This window comes from Chiloscyllium punctatum, chromosome 17 (genome assembly GCF_047496795.1).
Source record: "Chiloscyllium punctatum isolate Juve2018m chromosome 17, sChiPun1.3, whole genome shotgun sequence".
NCBI lineage: Eukaryota > Metazoa > Chordata > Chondrichthyes > Orectolobiformes > Hemiscylliidae > Chiloscyllium > Chiloscyllium punctatum.
Genome location: NC_092755.1, coordinates 74,789,370 through 74,806,388, shown reverse-complemented (window position 1 = coordinate 74,806,388; position 17,019 = coordinate 74,789,370). Strand labels below are relative to the sequence as shown.

The 17,019-nt window shown below is 37.7% G+C and overlaps 1 protein-coding gene across 1 annotated transcript; it reads left to right on the top strand.

The window, feature by feature from the left end:
- Nucleotides 1-684: 684 nt before the first annotated feature.
- On the top strand, nucleotides 685-15,436 carry vps29 (VPS29 retromer complex component). Its single transcript, XM_072587504.1, has 4 exons — nucleotides 685-797; nucleotides 8,972-9,163; nucleotides 12,091-12,326; nucleotides 14,894-15,436. Exons 1-4 carry the CDS (start codon nucleotides 795-797, stop codon nucleotides 15,009-15,011), a joined length of 549 nt encoding a protein of 182 aa, XP_072443605.1. The 5' UTR covers nucleotides 685-794; the 3' UTR covers nucleotides 15,012-15,436.
- The last annotated feature ends 1,583 nt before the right edge of the window (nucleotides 15,437-17,019 follow it).

The window sequence follows — 17,019 nt, the reverse complement described above, 5'->3', positions numbered from 1 at the left end:
TCTGATTGGATCTCAGCCTGTGACTACGGTGCACTATCCTATCTTGCCTTTCTGAAATTGAAAGCACAAATTGTAAACATTACAACAGAAGTAATGTCAGAAAGTTTAGAAGACTGTTCATTTGAAATGACAACTTATGGAAGTGACAGCTGCTCAATTTCATTTTTACTCAAAAGTCTGTACATTCATATACATTCCCAGTGGGATTTTTATGTCCATTAGAAGTGTGGACATAATTTTTGTGTCAGCAATGGTTTTGTTGATAGCACTCTCATCCCTGAATCAGAAGGTCGTGGGTTCAAGCGCCACTAACAATTAAAGCTGACACTTCGGTGCAGTCGTTAAAGGAGTCTTGGACTATTGGGGTGCCGCCTATGGGATGAAGCATTAAACTGAGATCCCCGCCGTCTGCTCAGATTCCATTGCACTAATTCAAATAAGGGCGAAGCAATCATCCCTGATTCCCGGACCAATACTCTATTGCTCAATCAACATCGCGAAAAAAAAGAATGATTATCTGGCCATCATGCTTTTGTTAACCACTCTGATAAATGTTGGTGGACTACACGTTAGTCTATGATACCGAGACACACAAGCAGAAACGGACAGCTGTTATATAAGGCAGACGTATTTAAAAGTCGAAATAGAGATGCTAAGAATTCTCGTTGTTCTAAGATTGTCCAATTGACTACGCCGTAGGGACCTGTTTCTAAACTGGAGAGTGATTGGCTGGATATTTGCTGGGTGCTGAGTGTCTTCACTGAGGAGCTGCTTTCCGCTTCGCCGATTGGAAAATGGTGAGTTATTGACTTGGTGACTAGAGATCAAACGTTGTTGTTTCATGCTTTAATCCTCCTCGACCTGACTAAAAGTGTGCGTGAGGGCTTCACTGTGGTTGATGTCTTGGAACTGGGTTTGAGAGACCGGGTCTGCGGTTGGTATCTGGGGCCTGCGGTGGGATTGGGAAGCTATCACATGATGTTCGTCAGCTGGCAGATCCTGAAGGCACGGATGGAGCGTTTATATATCACCTCGTGAATGACACAAATTGAGAGGAAAGAAAAACTTCTCGGCGTTTATTATCTGTTAAGTAGATGTGTTAGTTCCAACATTCAATCGGGCATCAAAATTCCTCATTTATCTTAATAAAAAGGTGTTTTGTATTCTAAAAGATGGATGTATTGACGTGGTTTATTTCATACTCTTTCGTAATCTAAGGCGTACGTAAAGTTTGACCAGATCGGATTTTTATTTGTCTTGTACTGTAGGTTGGATTTTAACCGAGTATATTCTGAAGTTTGTTCCTGAGCATATAGTGGTGTAAACCACCTACAGCAGGCCATTTTACGTTACAGGAAGTGGTGTCAAACCTCCTGGGCAGTTCCCAATTGTAGATAGTTTATTTAAGCATTTTGATAAATTGAAATGTCTCTGTGCACACTTAAATTTACATGCAAAGGTGGAGAACAGTACATGCAAGAGCAGAGTGACCTTGTCTGGAAAATTGAGCAGGGAGGCACATATAAAATTAGGTAGTTTGATCTTAGTCATTACTGTTTACAGGGGTAATTACAACCTTAATGCCAAAAAAAGTTGCTTCAGTTTTGTTTTGCTGTGTAGTTTTTTCTTAATTTTAAGAATTTGTGATTTAACATTCTTGACATTAATCTATGTTTCTGTTTGACTTAAACCAGTAAGATTTTAAACAGTATGAAATATCTCTTAAAATTGAAAATTTTATAGTGAAGCAAACAGATTTCAACAATTTTAGCTGTGGTTGAAATTGATCTTGAAGAAAGATCAGTGAGTATTTTAATAAACATTGTTCAGTTAAATGAGTGTATTAGACTATGTGCCAACTAGTTGGCTTATTTACAAAGTTTGTATGGTAATTCTATTTCTCATCTATAGACCATTTAAGAATAATAGGTCTATGCTAATATTTAAAATCCACATATTAGCCTCCTATTACTTATGTCCAAAGTATCCTGTAATGATGGCACAGTGGCCCAGTGGTTAGCACTGCTGCCTCACAGTGCTAGGAACTATGGTTCAATTCCTTCCTCAGGTGACCGTGTGGAGTTTGCACATACTCTGTGTCTGCATAGGTTTCCTCTGGGTGCTTTGGTTTCCTCCCATAATCCAAAGATACTAGGGTTAGGTGAATTGGCCATGTTAAATTGCCCATAGTCAGGGGTAAATATAGGGTAGGGGAATGGGTCTGGGTGGAGGGTCAGTGTGGACTTGTTGGGCTGAAGGGCCTGTTTCCATACTGTAAGGAATCTAATTTAATTGATTTTTTTTTTGTTGGATGCAGACCCTTTTTTTAAAATATTTTTGAAAGGTCCCTGTAAAGTACTTTGAAGTGACTTGTTGCACAACTGCGGAGTCAGAGAAACCATTGGCAGTGTGTTTGATAGTGAACGAGAACAGTTGCCTGTAAGAACAGCACAGGATTGTTAACTTGCAGGCATCTATTCAACCCATTGTGTCTGCATTGGCTTAAAATGATTAAAACTGACTAACTTGGAAAAACAAAAAGCCATTGCCCCATAAGTTAAGGTCAAAGACTTTCAGAATGCTTAACTGTTCTTTCTCCTTTAGAAATTGTTATTTCCACAGTAATGACATTACCTGCACCAACTTTTAAGTTAACTTGCATAGGAATTACGTACTTTGCAACTTCCTTACACCCCTTCTTTTCCAAACCAGCTGAGAAACTTATGAAGTAATAACTATATTTGACATGGTGCCTGCTGTAGTTATTTAATCAGGACCTACATGAAAATATGCTCCTATTAATGTCACATCTATTTGGCAAGACTAAGTGAATGCATTAAACCTGGATAAAACACCAAATGTTTTCTTCAAACAAGTGTTTTTAGAACTTAGCTTTAAAATTCTTAATCAGTGCTTCATCAACATCTGATAATTAATTATGAACATAAACAATGCAAAACTAAGTTATGTTGGCTTCTGATATAATCTAATGATTATCTGGAGCTGATGCTAAACTGGACAAAAATATTACTGTGTTCAGATTCTGAATGAACTGGTCAGGGTTAGGAAAAAAGTAAAAAATTCTTTTGTTCTGGGCCAGCATTTATTACCATCCACTAATTGCTCTTGAACTGAGTGGCTTGTTAGGACAGTTGAGAGTTAACCAAATTGCTGTGGGTCTGGAGTTGCATGTAGGCTAGACCAGGCAAGTGTGCCAGATTTTGTACCATAAAGGATATTAATAAACTAGATGGGTTGTTTATGACCACTGACTGATTGTGGTTGCCATCAGAATTGCTTTTAATTCTAGGTTTTTATTGAATTCCAATTTTGTCCTTTTTTGTGGGATTTGTACCCATATCCTTAGCAGATTAGACTGGAATACTAATCTAGTGACATTGTACCACTGTATTCCATCATTTCAGAAATGATGGAATGTGTTTAGAGTGTGGGGTGGTACAAGCAAATAAAGGGAATGTAGAATACAGAGAAGTGTAGAGGGCTAAAGAACACTATATCTAGACAGATTCCTGAAGGTGGAAAGATAAGATACTGCAACCTAGAATTTGAGTGGGGTGATTATCCTAGAACTGTATAAACAATAGGCCACAGCTAAAGTGGTACATGCTATTCTGGTTGCTCCTTTTACAAGAAAGATCTAATTACACTAGAGAAGATTGGGGATATTTTTGAGGATGTCTTCAGGAGTGGAGAAGTTTTAGTTAGAGGAAAAAGACTTCCAGAAACCCTAATTGCATTGACTGCATATCTTAGTTAAAAGTGCCATAACCTTTGTTACAGGCCAAAATCTGGATGGTGGGATTAGGCCAGGCTGCTCATATTTGGTAAACATTGTTGGGCCAAATAGTCACCTGTTATAAATTTTCTGATTTCTGTATTATGACTACAATTACCTGGCACTTGCCTGACTGTACCTCTTGCTGATCTACTGGAGGGGGAAAAAAACCTTAAAGTTCAGTTTTTGCATCACCTTAAGAATAAATTCTTCTACTGTTGTCATCTCCAAGAAAACTATTCGGTAATTAGAAATGGGGTTGAATTGAATTAATTTATGTAATGCTGATTAATTAGAACTCTTCTGCAGAAGCTAAAACTTTACAAATGTAAAACAAAAATAGAAATTGTTAGCAAAACTCAGCAGGTCTGGCAGCATTTTGAGGAGAGGAAGCAAAGTTAATGTTTCAGTCTCGTGATCCTCCTTCAAACCAGGTCACAGGACCTGAAATGTTAACTCTGCTTTTTCTCAACAGATGTTGCCAGACCTGCTCAGTTTTTCCAGCAATATGTTTCTGATTTTCAGCATCTGCAGTTCTTTTGTTTTAATTTAGTACTTGTCAAATGTCCATGTTCAAGCAGTAGTAACAAATTGAGTATACAGCTCTGGGTATTGTTATTTAAAACATAAATATATCAGGTTTTTTTCCTCCTTCCACCAATCAAGAAAAATGTCACTGCATTGCTTAAAAATGCTCATCTGTTTCATAAATTTTGGTGAAGAAACAAATAGCTTTGGTTGATTCATGAGCGTTTGTGCTGTAAAAGTACAAAAATAAAAGGGTATTTTATAAGATTTTAAAATAACTGAAGTATAAAGTAAACTTGTTTGCTACAATTTTCAAACTGTTTTGTGTTAAACAATCAAAAAGCTTTTTTGGTAACTTGATATATTTTTCCTGCTGACTTTTGTTTCATTTTGTTTATTTTAACTTTGACCATACCCAACTCTCATCTCATGCCAACAATTGACCTTCATTCATTTAAGGCCTCTCACAGAGTAAGTCACTTGTTTGGTAGTGGTGAAAATTTTGTTTGTTCCAATAATTTTGAAAGTGTGCAGACTAACAGTTTGTTGCCGTATATGGGCTGTTTATCTTGCAGGCTTAATCCAAGGAAGTTTGTGGACTGGTTTTTCAATTTGATACTGTAGAGGCTTCCTAACTCCTTTTTTTTTTAAGGCTGCCCTACCATTCAGAGATTTGGATGTCATCTCTGGCCCTTCTTTTCTTCTCAGGAATCTTTAAATGCTTTGAGAAATCAGTCAACTTGATTAAAATTTAAACAAAGTTGAGCAATTAACCATCCACATTAATGGATGCATTCACCCTGGCAACACCTCTATCAGTCAATGTCCACTGGCCAACCAATTTGCACACTCATCTTGGTTTTTCCCTTTTTGAACTGGTATTGTTGAAAATTGTTCTGATGAGTCCAAGACACACAGGTTCAACAAAACATGCATTTATTTTCAGCATTTTGTCACAAATAAAGTTGTTGATCACAAGGAACTCCGTTTCAAAACCTAGCAGGGAGAAAATTGTGAATCCAAAATACTCACTTTGATTACAGTTGTATAAACTTTGAAGCAGCTGTGTATTTGATTTCAAGGATCTTTAGTAATCAAGCGATTCAACAGAAATGTCATATTTAATTGATGTATCCAGAGAAGTTGCATTATTTTCCTGTCATTTCCAACATATCATCTTTTGCATACCTGCTAATTTTCTAGAAGTGAACTTTCGGAACTTTTAAGAGCTGCTTCTGGTGTAATATAATTGATCACTAAGTTAAATATTATTCTTTTGTAGGCATCAGTGGGGCCTGAAATATTCCATGCTACAGTGACATTAGCCCAAAATGCACCATCTGCAAGGAAGACTGCATCATGGCACTCAATCTTATTCAAGCTGGCACACCCTCCTTGCAGCCCTGCTCCCCCCACTTCCCCAAAATGTCTTGTGTAGCTACACAAGAATAGAGTTTAGAGTTTGAAGTAATACGTTGACTTCTATTCTGCCATAGGCCTGGACAGTTGTCAGTCATAGAGATGTACAGCATGGAAACAGACCCTTCAGACCAACCCGTCCATGCCAGATATCCCAACCCAATGTAGTCCCACCTGCCAGCACCTGGCCCATATTCCTCCAAACCCTTCCTATTCATATTTAAGTGGCATTTGGATGGGTATGTTGCAATTGTACTAGCCTCCACCACTTCCTCTGGCAGCTCATTCCACACACATACCACACTCTGTGGAAAAAGTTGCCCCTCAGGTCTCTTTTATATCTTTTTTCCCCTTCCTCCTAAACCTATGCCCTCTAGTTCTGGACTCTCGACCCCAGGGAAACGACTTTGTCTATTTACCCTATCCATGTCCCTCGTGATTTTGTAAACCTCTATAAGGTCACCCCTCAGCCTCTGACACTCTGGGAGGGGGGGGGGGGGGGGGGGGGAGAAAAGCCCTAGCCTGTTCAGCCTCCCCCTATAGCTCAAATCCTCCAACCCTGGTAAATCCCATGTAAATCTTTTCTGAGCCCTTTCAAGTTTCACAACATCTTTCTGATAGGAAGGAGAACAGAATTGCATGTAATATTCCAACAGTGGCCTAACCAATGTCCTGTACTGCCGCAACATAACCTCCCAACTCCGTACTCAATACTCTGACCAAGAAAGGAAAGCATACCAAACACTGCCTTCACTATCCTATCTACCTGCGACTCTACTTTCAAGGAGCTATGAACCTACACTCCAAGGTCTCTTTGTTCAGCAACACTCCCTAGGGTTTTACCATTAAGTGTATAAGTCCTGCTAAGATTTGTTTTCCCAAAATGCAGCACCTCTCATTTATCTGAATTAAATGCCATCTGCCACTTCTTAGCCCATTGGCCCATCTGGTCAAAATCCTGTTGTTATCTGAAGTAACCTTCACTATCCTCTATACCTCCGATTTTGGTGTCATCTGCAAACTTACTAACTGTACCTCTTATGCTCTCATCCAAATCATTTATGTAAATGACAAAAAAGTAGAGACCCAGCACCCATCCTTGTGGCACTCCACTGGTCACAGGCCTCCAGTCTGGAAAAACAACCCTACACCATCATCCTCTGTCTTCTATCTTTTTGAGCCAGTTCTGTATCCAAATGGCTAGTTCTCCCTGTATTTCGTGAGATCTAACCTTGCTAACCAGTCTCCCATGGGGAACCTTGTCGAACATCTTGCTGAAATCCATCTAGGTCACATCTACCGCTCTGCCCTCCTCCCTCATCAATTCTCTTGATAAGCTACATGCAGCAGCGGGGAATCTGATATTCTAAAAGTAAAGGTATTTGCTTCACAATATACCTAAAAGCGATTGATGCTTCTGATTATATATTAGCTTGGTTTGGTGTAGTTTGCAATCAAGCTAACTTGCAAATATTCTGCTTGACATCTTGCATGTTTTTGACTTGCTTTAAATTAACAACTGGAACAAACGTTTTGGCTTTGGTAAAATATCCTTTTCATTTTTGCTGAGAGAGGGTTCTGCTCAGCCAATACTTGTGTTGTGATTTTCTTAAGTTTGTAATTTTCATATAAACATTTGACAGTAAACATCACCAGGCTAATTACTAGCATGAGTGCCTGATTCTACCTTTAATTGAAATCCAAATGTATCCACACTCCGCTGAAGTTTCTGGATCTTGGTCAAAAGTAGGAAACTTTTGGCCACTCTTTCACCATTGAAACAAGGACTGATTAGGCTAACTGTATGCTGTAATCATTTTTTACTGGCACACTAACTGAGAAAAATCTCCAGTCAAACAACCTAAACATGTTCCTTGCCTTACTTTTGTATTGTATTTCTGTATTATAAGTTATCCAAATTGCACATTGTGACTGGTTCATTAGAAATACTCTATTATCTCACCACACTCACTAAACTTTGAATTTTTACTCGGGCAATATAATACAAGTTATCTTCAAACATGCAAATGTATGCAAGTAGACACTTAGTTTCTGTTCGTCTGGTGTTGATGAGACAGTTAGCTGTCTTATGAAATGAAGTCACAGTAAGAAAAAGTCTAGAAAGCACTACAGCGTACAAGAAACTAATACAGCAGTGCTTCAGGAATTTCAACTTGAATTCCTGTTTGCTATGGTTCTGTTATGGTTTACAGGATTATATACAAAAAAAATAAGCCACCTTGCTGGTGATGTGGCATGACCTGGAGATCTTTGAAAGTTAGTGGTCCTCTTCTACTCAGCACTCCTCTTTCTCTCTTTTTCCCCCCCCATTTCAATCCTTGGGTAGAATCTCTTACCTTGTGTGTATCCTGTCTAAAGAAATGTTAATATGGTAGCATTTTGTAGATCCTAACTGCCAACTTAGTTTTTGGCAAACTCTGAACTGACTACCAAGACTTTCTTCCTATAGGCATCTTTTGAGCTTGACCTCTGTTAAGATACTGAATCTCTTTCAACTAAGATAATGATCTGAAAGTAAGACAAGTTCCCTGACACAAGTCTGCAAAGCTGATGTGCCATGGTCAAGTCACAGTACAAATGTCTGCAGAACAAACCTGGCTCACTGACAACAGGGAAGTCAATTCTTGGTATCCGGAGAGCAAGATATGGATTATGTAAAAGCTATTGTGCAACTATGCCAAATTGATATCCATAAATGGGAACCAGTTCAAAATAAATATACGTAGGAGGTGCCTCTGTGGTTGGTTATAGAGTGAGGTCCATCATGTTTGCAGATGCCAAATCTAAAACACAACGGGGAATTCTTGCTTGAAAAATTTAGTTTCCAACCTGGTGCATCTGAGATCTACTGTACCAAACTTTAAATGCTCATTGATGTGAGGAGAAACAAATTTGTCATCAAAGAAGTCACTGCAACACCAATTATTTTTTTTTGAGGGATGTGTGACTTGTTTTGGCTTTGAGCTTTACTGCTTTGACAACAAACTAGATATATTGCTGGCTTCACCTTATTTCAGTCTTAAGTGGGTTATTACAGCAGTCTAATTTTGAATTACCATTTTTGAATCTGTTATTTATGGACACTTTTATTAAAACTCTAAATCTTAAACTCTGATATAATAATGTCCCATAATGATGTATGTTCCTGGGGATTTTGTGTGCAGTATGGTTTGAGAAAACTTATTTTATTTTCTTCTATTTCTAAAGTTGGTACTGGTATTGGGAGACCTTCACATTCCTCACCGTTGTAATACATTGCCAGCCAAGTTCAAGAAACTATTGGTACCTGGTAAGATCCAGCATATCTTGTGTACAGGCAATCTTTGCACTAAAGAAAGTTATGATTACCTCAAAACTCTAGCTGGAGATGTTCACATTGTCAGAGGAGACTTCGATGAGGTATGTGTTTCTTTACTTTTTAAAAAAATCTACTTTTATTGCCTGTACTAGAAATCAATATTCTTATAATGTGAAAATTTATCATGTAGGTCATATTCCCACATTCTGTCCATCTCCTCCACCTCCCATCCCACACCCCAACTATTCCATGGAGGCATTGACTTTGTAAGAATCATGTGTCATAACCATTATCCTCCGTATCTTGCCAAACAGATATTCTTGCATGAACACTAAGCTATTTGACCACAGCAGATTACAATAGCAGGTCCTAATCTTCTCTTCACATCTTTGGAATTTCAACAGAAATATTATATAACAATCAGCAGCAGGATTCGCTCAGGTTAACTATCTAACCAGAGATGCTATAATGCCCCAGCTATTGTTGTGATCAGGGAACAGAGTACCGCTTGAGTTTTGAAAACTTTTTTTTTGGGGGGGGGGGGATCTACATGACTCTCAGCACATAAAGGAGCAGATGAATTTGTTCTCAAAACTTCTAGTTTTCTTCTAAATTTCCACTTTTACTACTTATTTTGTGCACTTTTGCATGATGGCAGCACAAATATTTAAGTTGAAGTAGCAACTTGAATTTGCCAGGGTTTTGGTAATATTTCTAACAATGGTTCAGAACTATTGAAAATTTAGATATGAAGGCTCACTTACCACCTCTCTTCTGTGCAATATTTTTGATCCTGCTATTTCCTCCGATATCAAATGGAATGGATACCTTTATTATTATATCCTGATTTTCCTCTATATCAGCTGCTGCTTTGCTTATTAATAGAAATTAGATTTCTTGAATATAAGTCTGTCCAATTTCATGATCTGGGAGCCTTTATTAAGCTTTTTTTTGCACTTCTGAGCAGGTTGTGTGATTTAACAATTTTCACCTCCAGGTATATTTGGTTTTCTTTGCATAATATATAGTTGCTCTGTCTCTCAAATACTGCTGCACCTGAAACTATTCTAGTAGATTCCTATCCTAACAACACTGCAAGGGACTCTTATGGTGTTGAGGTAGTGCCCCTACCCCTGGACCAAGAGGCTCCGGTTCAAGTCCCACGTGCTCCAAAGGTGCGTAAAACATCTCTGAACAGTTTGATTAGAAAAATGGTTAAATGTTTTTTTAAAAAATCTTTAACAGCATTGTGCTCTGCAAGGACTGCATCAGTTCAAGAAAACAGGTCACCAGAACCACTTTCAAGGTAATTGGGGATGGTAATATATGCTAGTCTAATCAGTGATGCCACATTCTACAAAAGAACTTTTAAAAATCATTACATTAACTTATACGTAACTGATCTGCAGCTATAAAACTGGTTCACCAAACCATGGAGTCTTTATACTAAAGTGCCAATATTTTAACAAACTTGTCAAATGGAAGCAGACCAACTGTTTCCACCAATAAGAGCATCGTACTGCTGGAAAGAATGCTTCAGATGAGTGCCATGCTTTGGCTTTGTATAAACTAGTTTTAAGTTGGTACATTGCAACTCCATTTAAATCTTTTGCCCAGTGTGGGGAAACATTATGCCATTGCTGATGGATCACAATTTCTGCTGCAATGTATTCTCATTACATAAACACATTATAAAGGATGTTATTAATTGTTGTCATAAGTCTTACCACTGCAGAATAAACTACAATAATTTCAAATGAGGCAGTTTTCTGGACCAGTTCAAAATCCCTTACAAGTATAAGTAAACTTGTAATCAGATCAAATTGATGATTTTATAAAGTGAGATGGCCTTGTTTCTTTGACCATGAGGAATTTGTTTTTGTTTTCTTTTCACGCTAATTATTTCATTGCCATTAAATTGTTCTCCCTATAATTACAAATATGACTGGGTCAAATTCTAATCTCAAATCTGCATTCACTGTCCTGACTCATTTGCCCAGATTTCCTCACATTGGGAAAGGAGATGTCATACTGCTGACTGCAATTGTAAACTGTCCACTTGCTTTCTGTGCTCGACCTGGAGGCTTTCTGCTGTGAATTCCACTGATGAGCAGAGTCAGAAGTCCTCGCAGCAAAGCAACACTGCATTAGAACTGCCTTTTTTTTATTCCTAGCCCTAAGATCTCTTGTCCAAACCATTTCAGATTTTCTTAATTGGACCTGTCACAGCAACATGGTTCAGAATTACTCCCCACCCAAGTCCTCAACAATTTTTAACTCTCCTGCTCAACTCATCTTTCCCCTGCTCATGACTGTGCAACAGCAGTTGAGCGCATACTACTGGAAAACCCTCTACACTTCCAACAATGCTATTTTAGTTTGATACCCCCAACAATGCTGGCACCAGCTGGACAGGAATCAAGGCTACAGGAAGAGGAGGTGGTAAGCTTTGTAGAGAGGAGCAGCTGCTTAGTTTTGCTCGGGAGAGCATCCTGAAGAGGTACGACTGAGCTGTAGTGGATTTGCTGTGAACTGTTTTGCTATTCCAGTTGACTTGTTTGGAGCTATACAACTCAACAAGCTTTACACCTAGGAAAATCTCCAGATAAATCCATTTTCTGTTTTATTTATTTTTAAGCAAAAGGCACATATAGTCCAAAACTGTCATTGGAAATAGTCCATCAGTGCAGGTAGGATAAAACTGGCAGTCTTAAGCTTTGTGTGTGCCATGTGAGGACCTTCCTCAAGGTCCTGAAGTGGATCAGAATCTTAATTTGCTGCTTCTGGTCTTGGGTGATTCTGGTAGTATCTTGGTAAGTCAAATCTACCTCCCCAGCTTAATGATTTTTATTGTTTAGCTCTTTCAGTTCCCTAGTCCAGTGGAAATGGGAAACACTTGTTATTCAGTTAACTACAGCAGGATTAAGATGAGAATCGAAATCAGTGACTATTAGAACATCTGCTTTAATCTTTTCACATTTTATTACAAGTTGGTTGACAGAAATTTGTTCCTTGTCTTCATTTTTAGAATCTTAATTACCCAGAGCAGAAAGTGGTAACAGTGGGGCAATTCAAGATTGGTTTGATCCATGGTCACCAAGTAATTCCTTGGGGTGATATGGCCAGCCTTGCTCTGCTGCAACGACAACTGGATGTAGATATCCTAATTTCTGGTCACACACATAAGTTTGAAGCCTTTGAGCAGGAGAGCAAGTTCTATATCAACCCAGGCTCAGCCACAGGTGCATGTAATGCACTGGAAGGGTAAGTATTTTGAAATGCCCAATGAACTTCAGGTTTCTTAGTGACTATTTAGGATTTCTTGCTATTAACTAATGTTAACAGCTTGGATGACTTGGGAAAAGTATGTTTCATTATATCAGTGCATTGAAAATATATGGTGTCAGCTAGGAATGATCTGCTCCAGACAAAGAATTTCACTTGTGAATGAAGGGATGGTCTGAAATTTGGACCTTAACTGCATTTGGGGGGGAAAAAACAAAATATTCTGGCTCGACACCAGTGCTTGACTTGGACCACTAATCTTAACCTATTGAATATGTGTTGGATACCAGTTGGTTAAACACAAATGCTATTTGTCTAAACATGTTCTTTTGTCATTTTAATCTGCTCACATCCAAGTGACAACAATTGCAATTGATGACAACATTTTTCAAATAACCTGAGTTGTGACAGTCTAGTTTAATTTGAGTCATTTGGTAATTCTCTCGTCTTTGAGTCATGTTGTGAATTCCGATTTCAACTTCAAGTAATAGAGGCCCCACTACTTGTTCTATATTTGTAATGTGAACTAAAGATTCTGTAACACTTTGAAAACTGAAGAAATCTCCTAGTGTCCTGGTCTATATTCTTCCCTGTGTGAATACCAGAGCAAAATTAATTCCCATTCGTCTCACTTTGTGATAATGTTAAACTTCCATAGTTGATTATCTTTGACTGTACTTAAAACATTTTTCAGAATCTTGTGTTTTGAGCTCCAAAGATATCACTTACAATATCAGCATAAGCACTTTATCAGTTTCCTTGACACAGACATAGTTAAGCAACAAAAATATTGCTGTATAAATACATTATACCAAAAAGCAACAGTGACATTTGGAAAGATTACTATTTCTAGAATATGCAGATAGATTAGTGCATTCATTCAAATTATAGAAGTTGCAACCGATTGGAAATGTCATCAAACATAGCCATCAATATGAATTTAGTCCATCCATTTAAATCCCTACGCAAAAATTAAATATCTATTAAAGGTTCACATTCAGTTACTGAAATCAGTAATTGATTACATTAATTTACTTTTGAGGTACAAAGTTAAACCTCACAACACCAGATTATAGTTCAACAGGTTTATTTGGAAGCACTAGCTTTCAGAGCACTGCTCCTTCAACAGGTGGTTATGGAGTATAAGATCATAGGACACTATATTTATAGCAAAAGCTTAGTGTGATGTAACTGAAATTATATATAGAAAAAGACCTGTATTGTTCAAGTTTCTCTTTATTTTTAGAATGGCCATGTTGGTTTCAGTTCTTTCATATGTAAATCCCAGAACTTTAAGTTACATTCTCAAGTGAACTTTAACAATTGGTGTTACGTTAGCCCAGAAAATGCATTGAAGATGTGAGGTGCCCTGTGCAAGATTGTCTGTGCCACAATATTCCAATTGATTCTAATTAAAAAAAAACAGACTTAAAGAATCGTACATGGATTCATGTAGTTTTTGAGCAAAATAAAATGTAATTCTGCATGTACAAAGTGAACCCACAAACATATGTGCATGTGGGTGAGTGTGTAAGTCTGAGAGGTTGCTCGTGTATGTGTGAGCATATGAGTGTGTTGCAGTGGGGTCACCTGTAGTGACATGAACCCCAAGGTCGGGTGAGGCCATCCCCATGGGTACCAAACTTGGCTATCAGCCTCTGTTTGGCCATCTTGCGTTTGGTGCCTGTCCCAAAGTCCGCCTTGGAGGTTGGTCACACGGTGGTGGGAGGTGAAATGTTCCAGACTGATGAAGTGCCCTCTGACTGGGAGGGAACATTCCTGTCTGTTTGTTGTATCGTGTCCATTCATCCAAGCTCACTCTCATACGCTCACACATGCACCCTCTTGCCAACTTATACCTGTTTACAGTCAGACTCTAGCACATACACATGCACACTCTCTCTCAAACACTCCTACCACACAATGTGTGTGCACAAGTTTTTGGGGTAATAGTGTCGGAGCCTCATACAGATCACCACACACCTTCAATGCATTTTCTGGGCCAACACTGCACCTGTTGTTAAAGTTCACTTGAGAATGTAACTTTTTTTTTAAATGTTCTGGGATTTACATATGAAAGAACTGAAACCAACATGCTCATTCTAAAAGATGAGACTTAACAAGCGATCCAGGTCTTTTTCAATATATAATTTTAGTTACATCTCATGGTAAACTTTTGCTATAAATCCTGTGGCTGACTATCTTGCTCCACAACACCTGATGATGGAGCAGCACTCCGAAAGCTAGGGCTTCCAAATAAACCTGTTGGACTATAACCTGGTGTTGTGATTTTTTTTTAAACTTTGTACACCCCAGTCCAGCACCTTCAAAGCATTACTTTTGTGAAGAATTCTTGGATAGAATTCAACATACAAAACTTTTTCATTTACAGTGAATTTTAATTTATTTGGGCATAGATTTTACTGTGGTTCTCCAGAATTTGAAGTTGAACACTTTTTTTTTAAACTGCTTAGTGATCATCATGTAAAGAATCTAATGCTGCGAATGTAAAAACTAATCAGTTTCTGATCTCTTCTCTTTTCCAGTAATATCATACCTTCATTCGTATTGATGGACATTCAAGCATCCACTGTAGTCACTTATGTTTATCAGCTGATTTCTGATGATGTAAAAGTAGAACGAATTGAATACAAAAAATCCTAAATTTTGTTTTGCTGCTTTTTTTAAGTGTCATTCCTTTTCCTTTTTGTCGTTTTTTTTTTCTCTTTTGAACCTTGATCACATTAACAAATCTTTACATGTATTATATTGTGAATTGTAAGTTTTAGTTCAACCTAGTACCAGTTGTTAACTATTCCAGCAATATGAAAGGAACCTTATTGCACGCACTGATGTATGGTTAGTTTAGATCCTTGCTGAAACGGGTGCTATATTCTTGAATTACGGAGGGTTTTCAGTCTTGTAAATATTTCCTTTCAGTGCTTACAGTAATGGAGTAGTGTATCATGTAATATGCATGAAATCTTCAAAGGTTTTTGTTTCTGCCTTTGTTTGAAGCATCACTGTTTCATGTAAAATGTTTAACTTACTTTCCATAAACTCTAATAAATGTTATTTCAAGTGCTTAACATCATTGTTTTATGTTTTGAAGAAAATGAATGCAGTGTAATAATTGATACACTTCACTTTTTGTAACAGACTTCATAAATGGTTTATATTCTGTTTACGTTTCCTATTAACTCTTGGTTAGCCAATTTCTTAATGTTATTTATCTAGAATGGAAATATGGTTTCAGTTATAGTTTTAAATCTATTAATCTAAATTACTACTTTTGAAGGCTTAAAAATTACTTTTAAGGTTTAAAATGTTGAAATGTCTATCAATTATATTGGCTTACCAAAGTAATTGCTGATTTTGACTTAATATATTCTCAATACTATTACTTTAATTCATGGTGTACACTTTCACTTTTTTTTTGTCTTGACAATTATCACTGAATTTGTTGACTGAATATATCACCATGGTCCCTGATCCCTGATCCCTGAACCATACATCACAATGTGTTGAAGATTACTTGACCCAGAAGGCAGCACAGATGAGTCCAATCCTGCTGTGTTGTGGCATATGGAGCAGGGTGTTTATTTTGGGTGTTTGTGATAACAGCTATTCAATATAAGCAGTTAGTGATTTGTAAATAATTTCCTGATAGCTTCATTGAGCTTAAGAAGCAGCAGTTTATCTTGAAAGAACATATCAGATCTAAAGAAATGATCAACCATGACAATTGGGGATGGTTCATTGGTAGATAGCAGAGGACAGTGCAGAATGTTTTGGTTGTCTTTAACTGGTGGGGAGGGCCTCCTATTCTGAGGTTTTGGAGAACTTTTCCCTACTGGCCCATCTGCTTGATGAGGGCCACTCTATGAAGACTGCTGTCTGACTATCCAATGAGAACCGCTGCCCACAAGGTCTGTTTTAATGAGAACTAACCAAAAGGATTTCCCCCTCCTGCCCCAAGTACTTATTGCTGTATTGTATTTCTAAGTTATTTTCTCAATGTCAATCAATTTTTCTGAACCCCTTTGCCCAATGGCCCTGGACAACTACTCTATGATGGCTATTGTCCCCATGCCCACCTCCTTTTTTTTTTCAGAAGTTTAGTTTTCATTCTTTCTAAGAACAAAAGCTTATTTTTCAAAAACAAAACACTAACTAATATGGGGTACTTCAGCACCAAAAATGTGACATCTGCATTTCTCATTCCTTTTGTTTTCCCATGCCAAACTTGTTACTGCTGTTATAGCTCTTAAATGAAATCATGCTACACAGTTTAAAAGCTAGGAAAATTCCAGTTTTGAGGCACCCCAGAATCCAACAAAGGCCCATGGCTAACCTTTTCAGTCCCTTCCTACCTTGGCAGCGATCAGGACACACCTTTAGCCATTCAGATGTCTATGGTTTAGCTAATCACTCATTTAAAATCCTAGCCATTTGAGGAAGATGTGCCTTTGTTGACTTTCAAAAGCAATTTTATGCTGGTGGAAGGTATCTTTAATTTTTTTGTTCTAACCAGCTTAATCTCTGGACCACTATTTTTAAATTAGCTACATAGATCATGTTTGTACTGTAGTACATATAGCACATTTGTGTGTTAGGCAGGACATAGTTTTGGCTTTATGCAATTATCCTGTTTAGTAACAAAACCACTTAA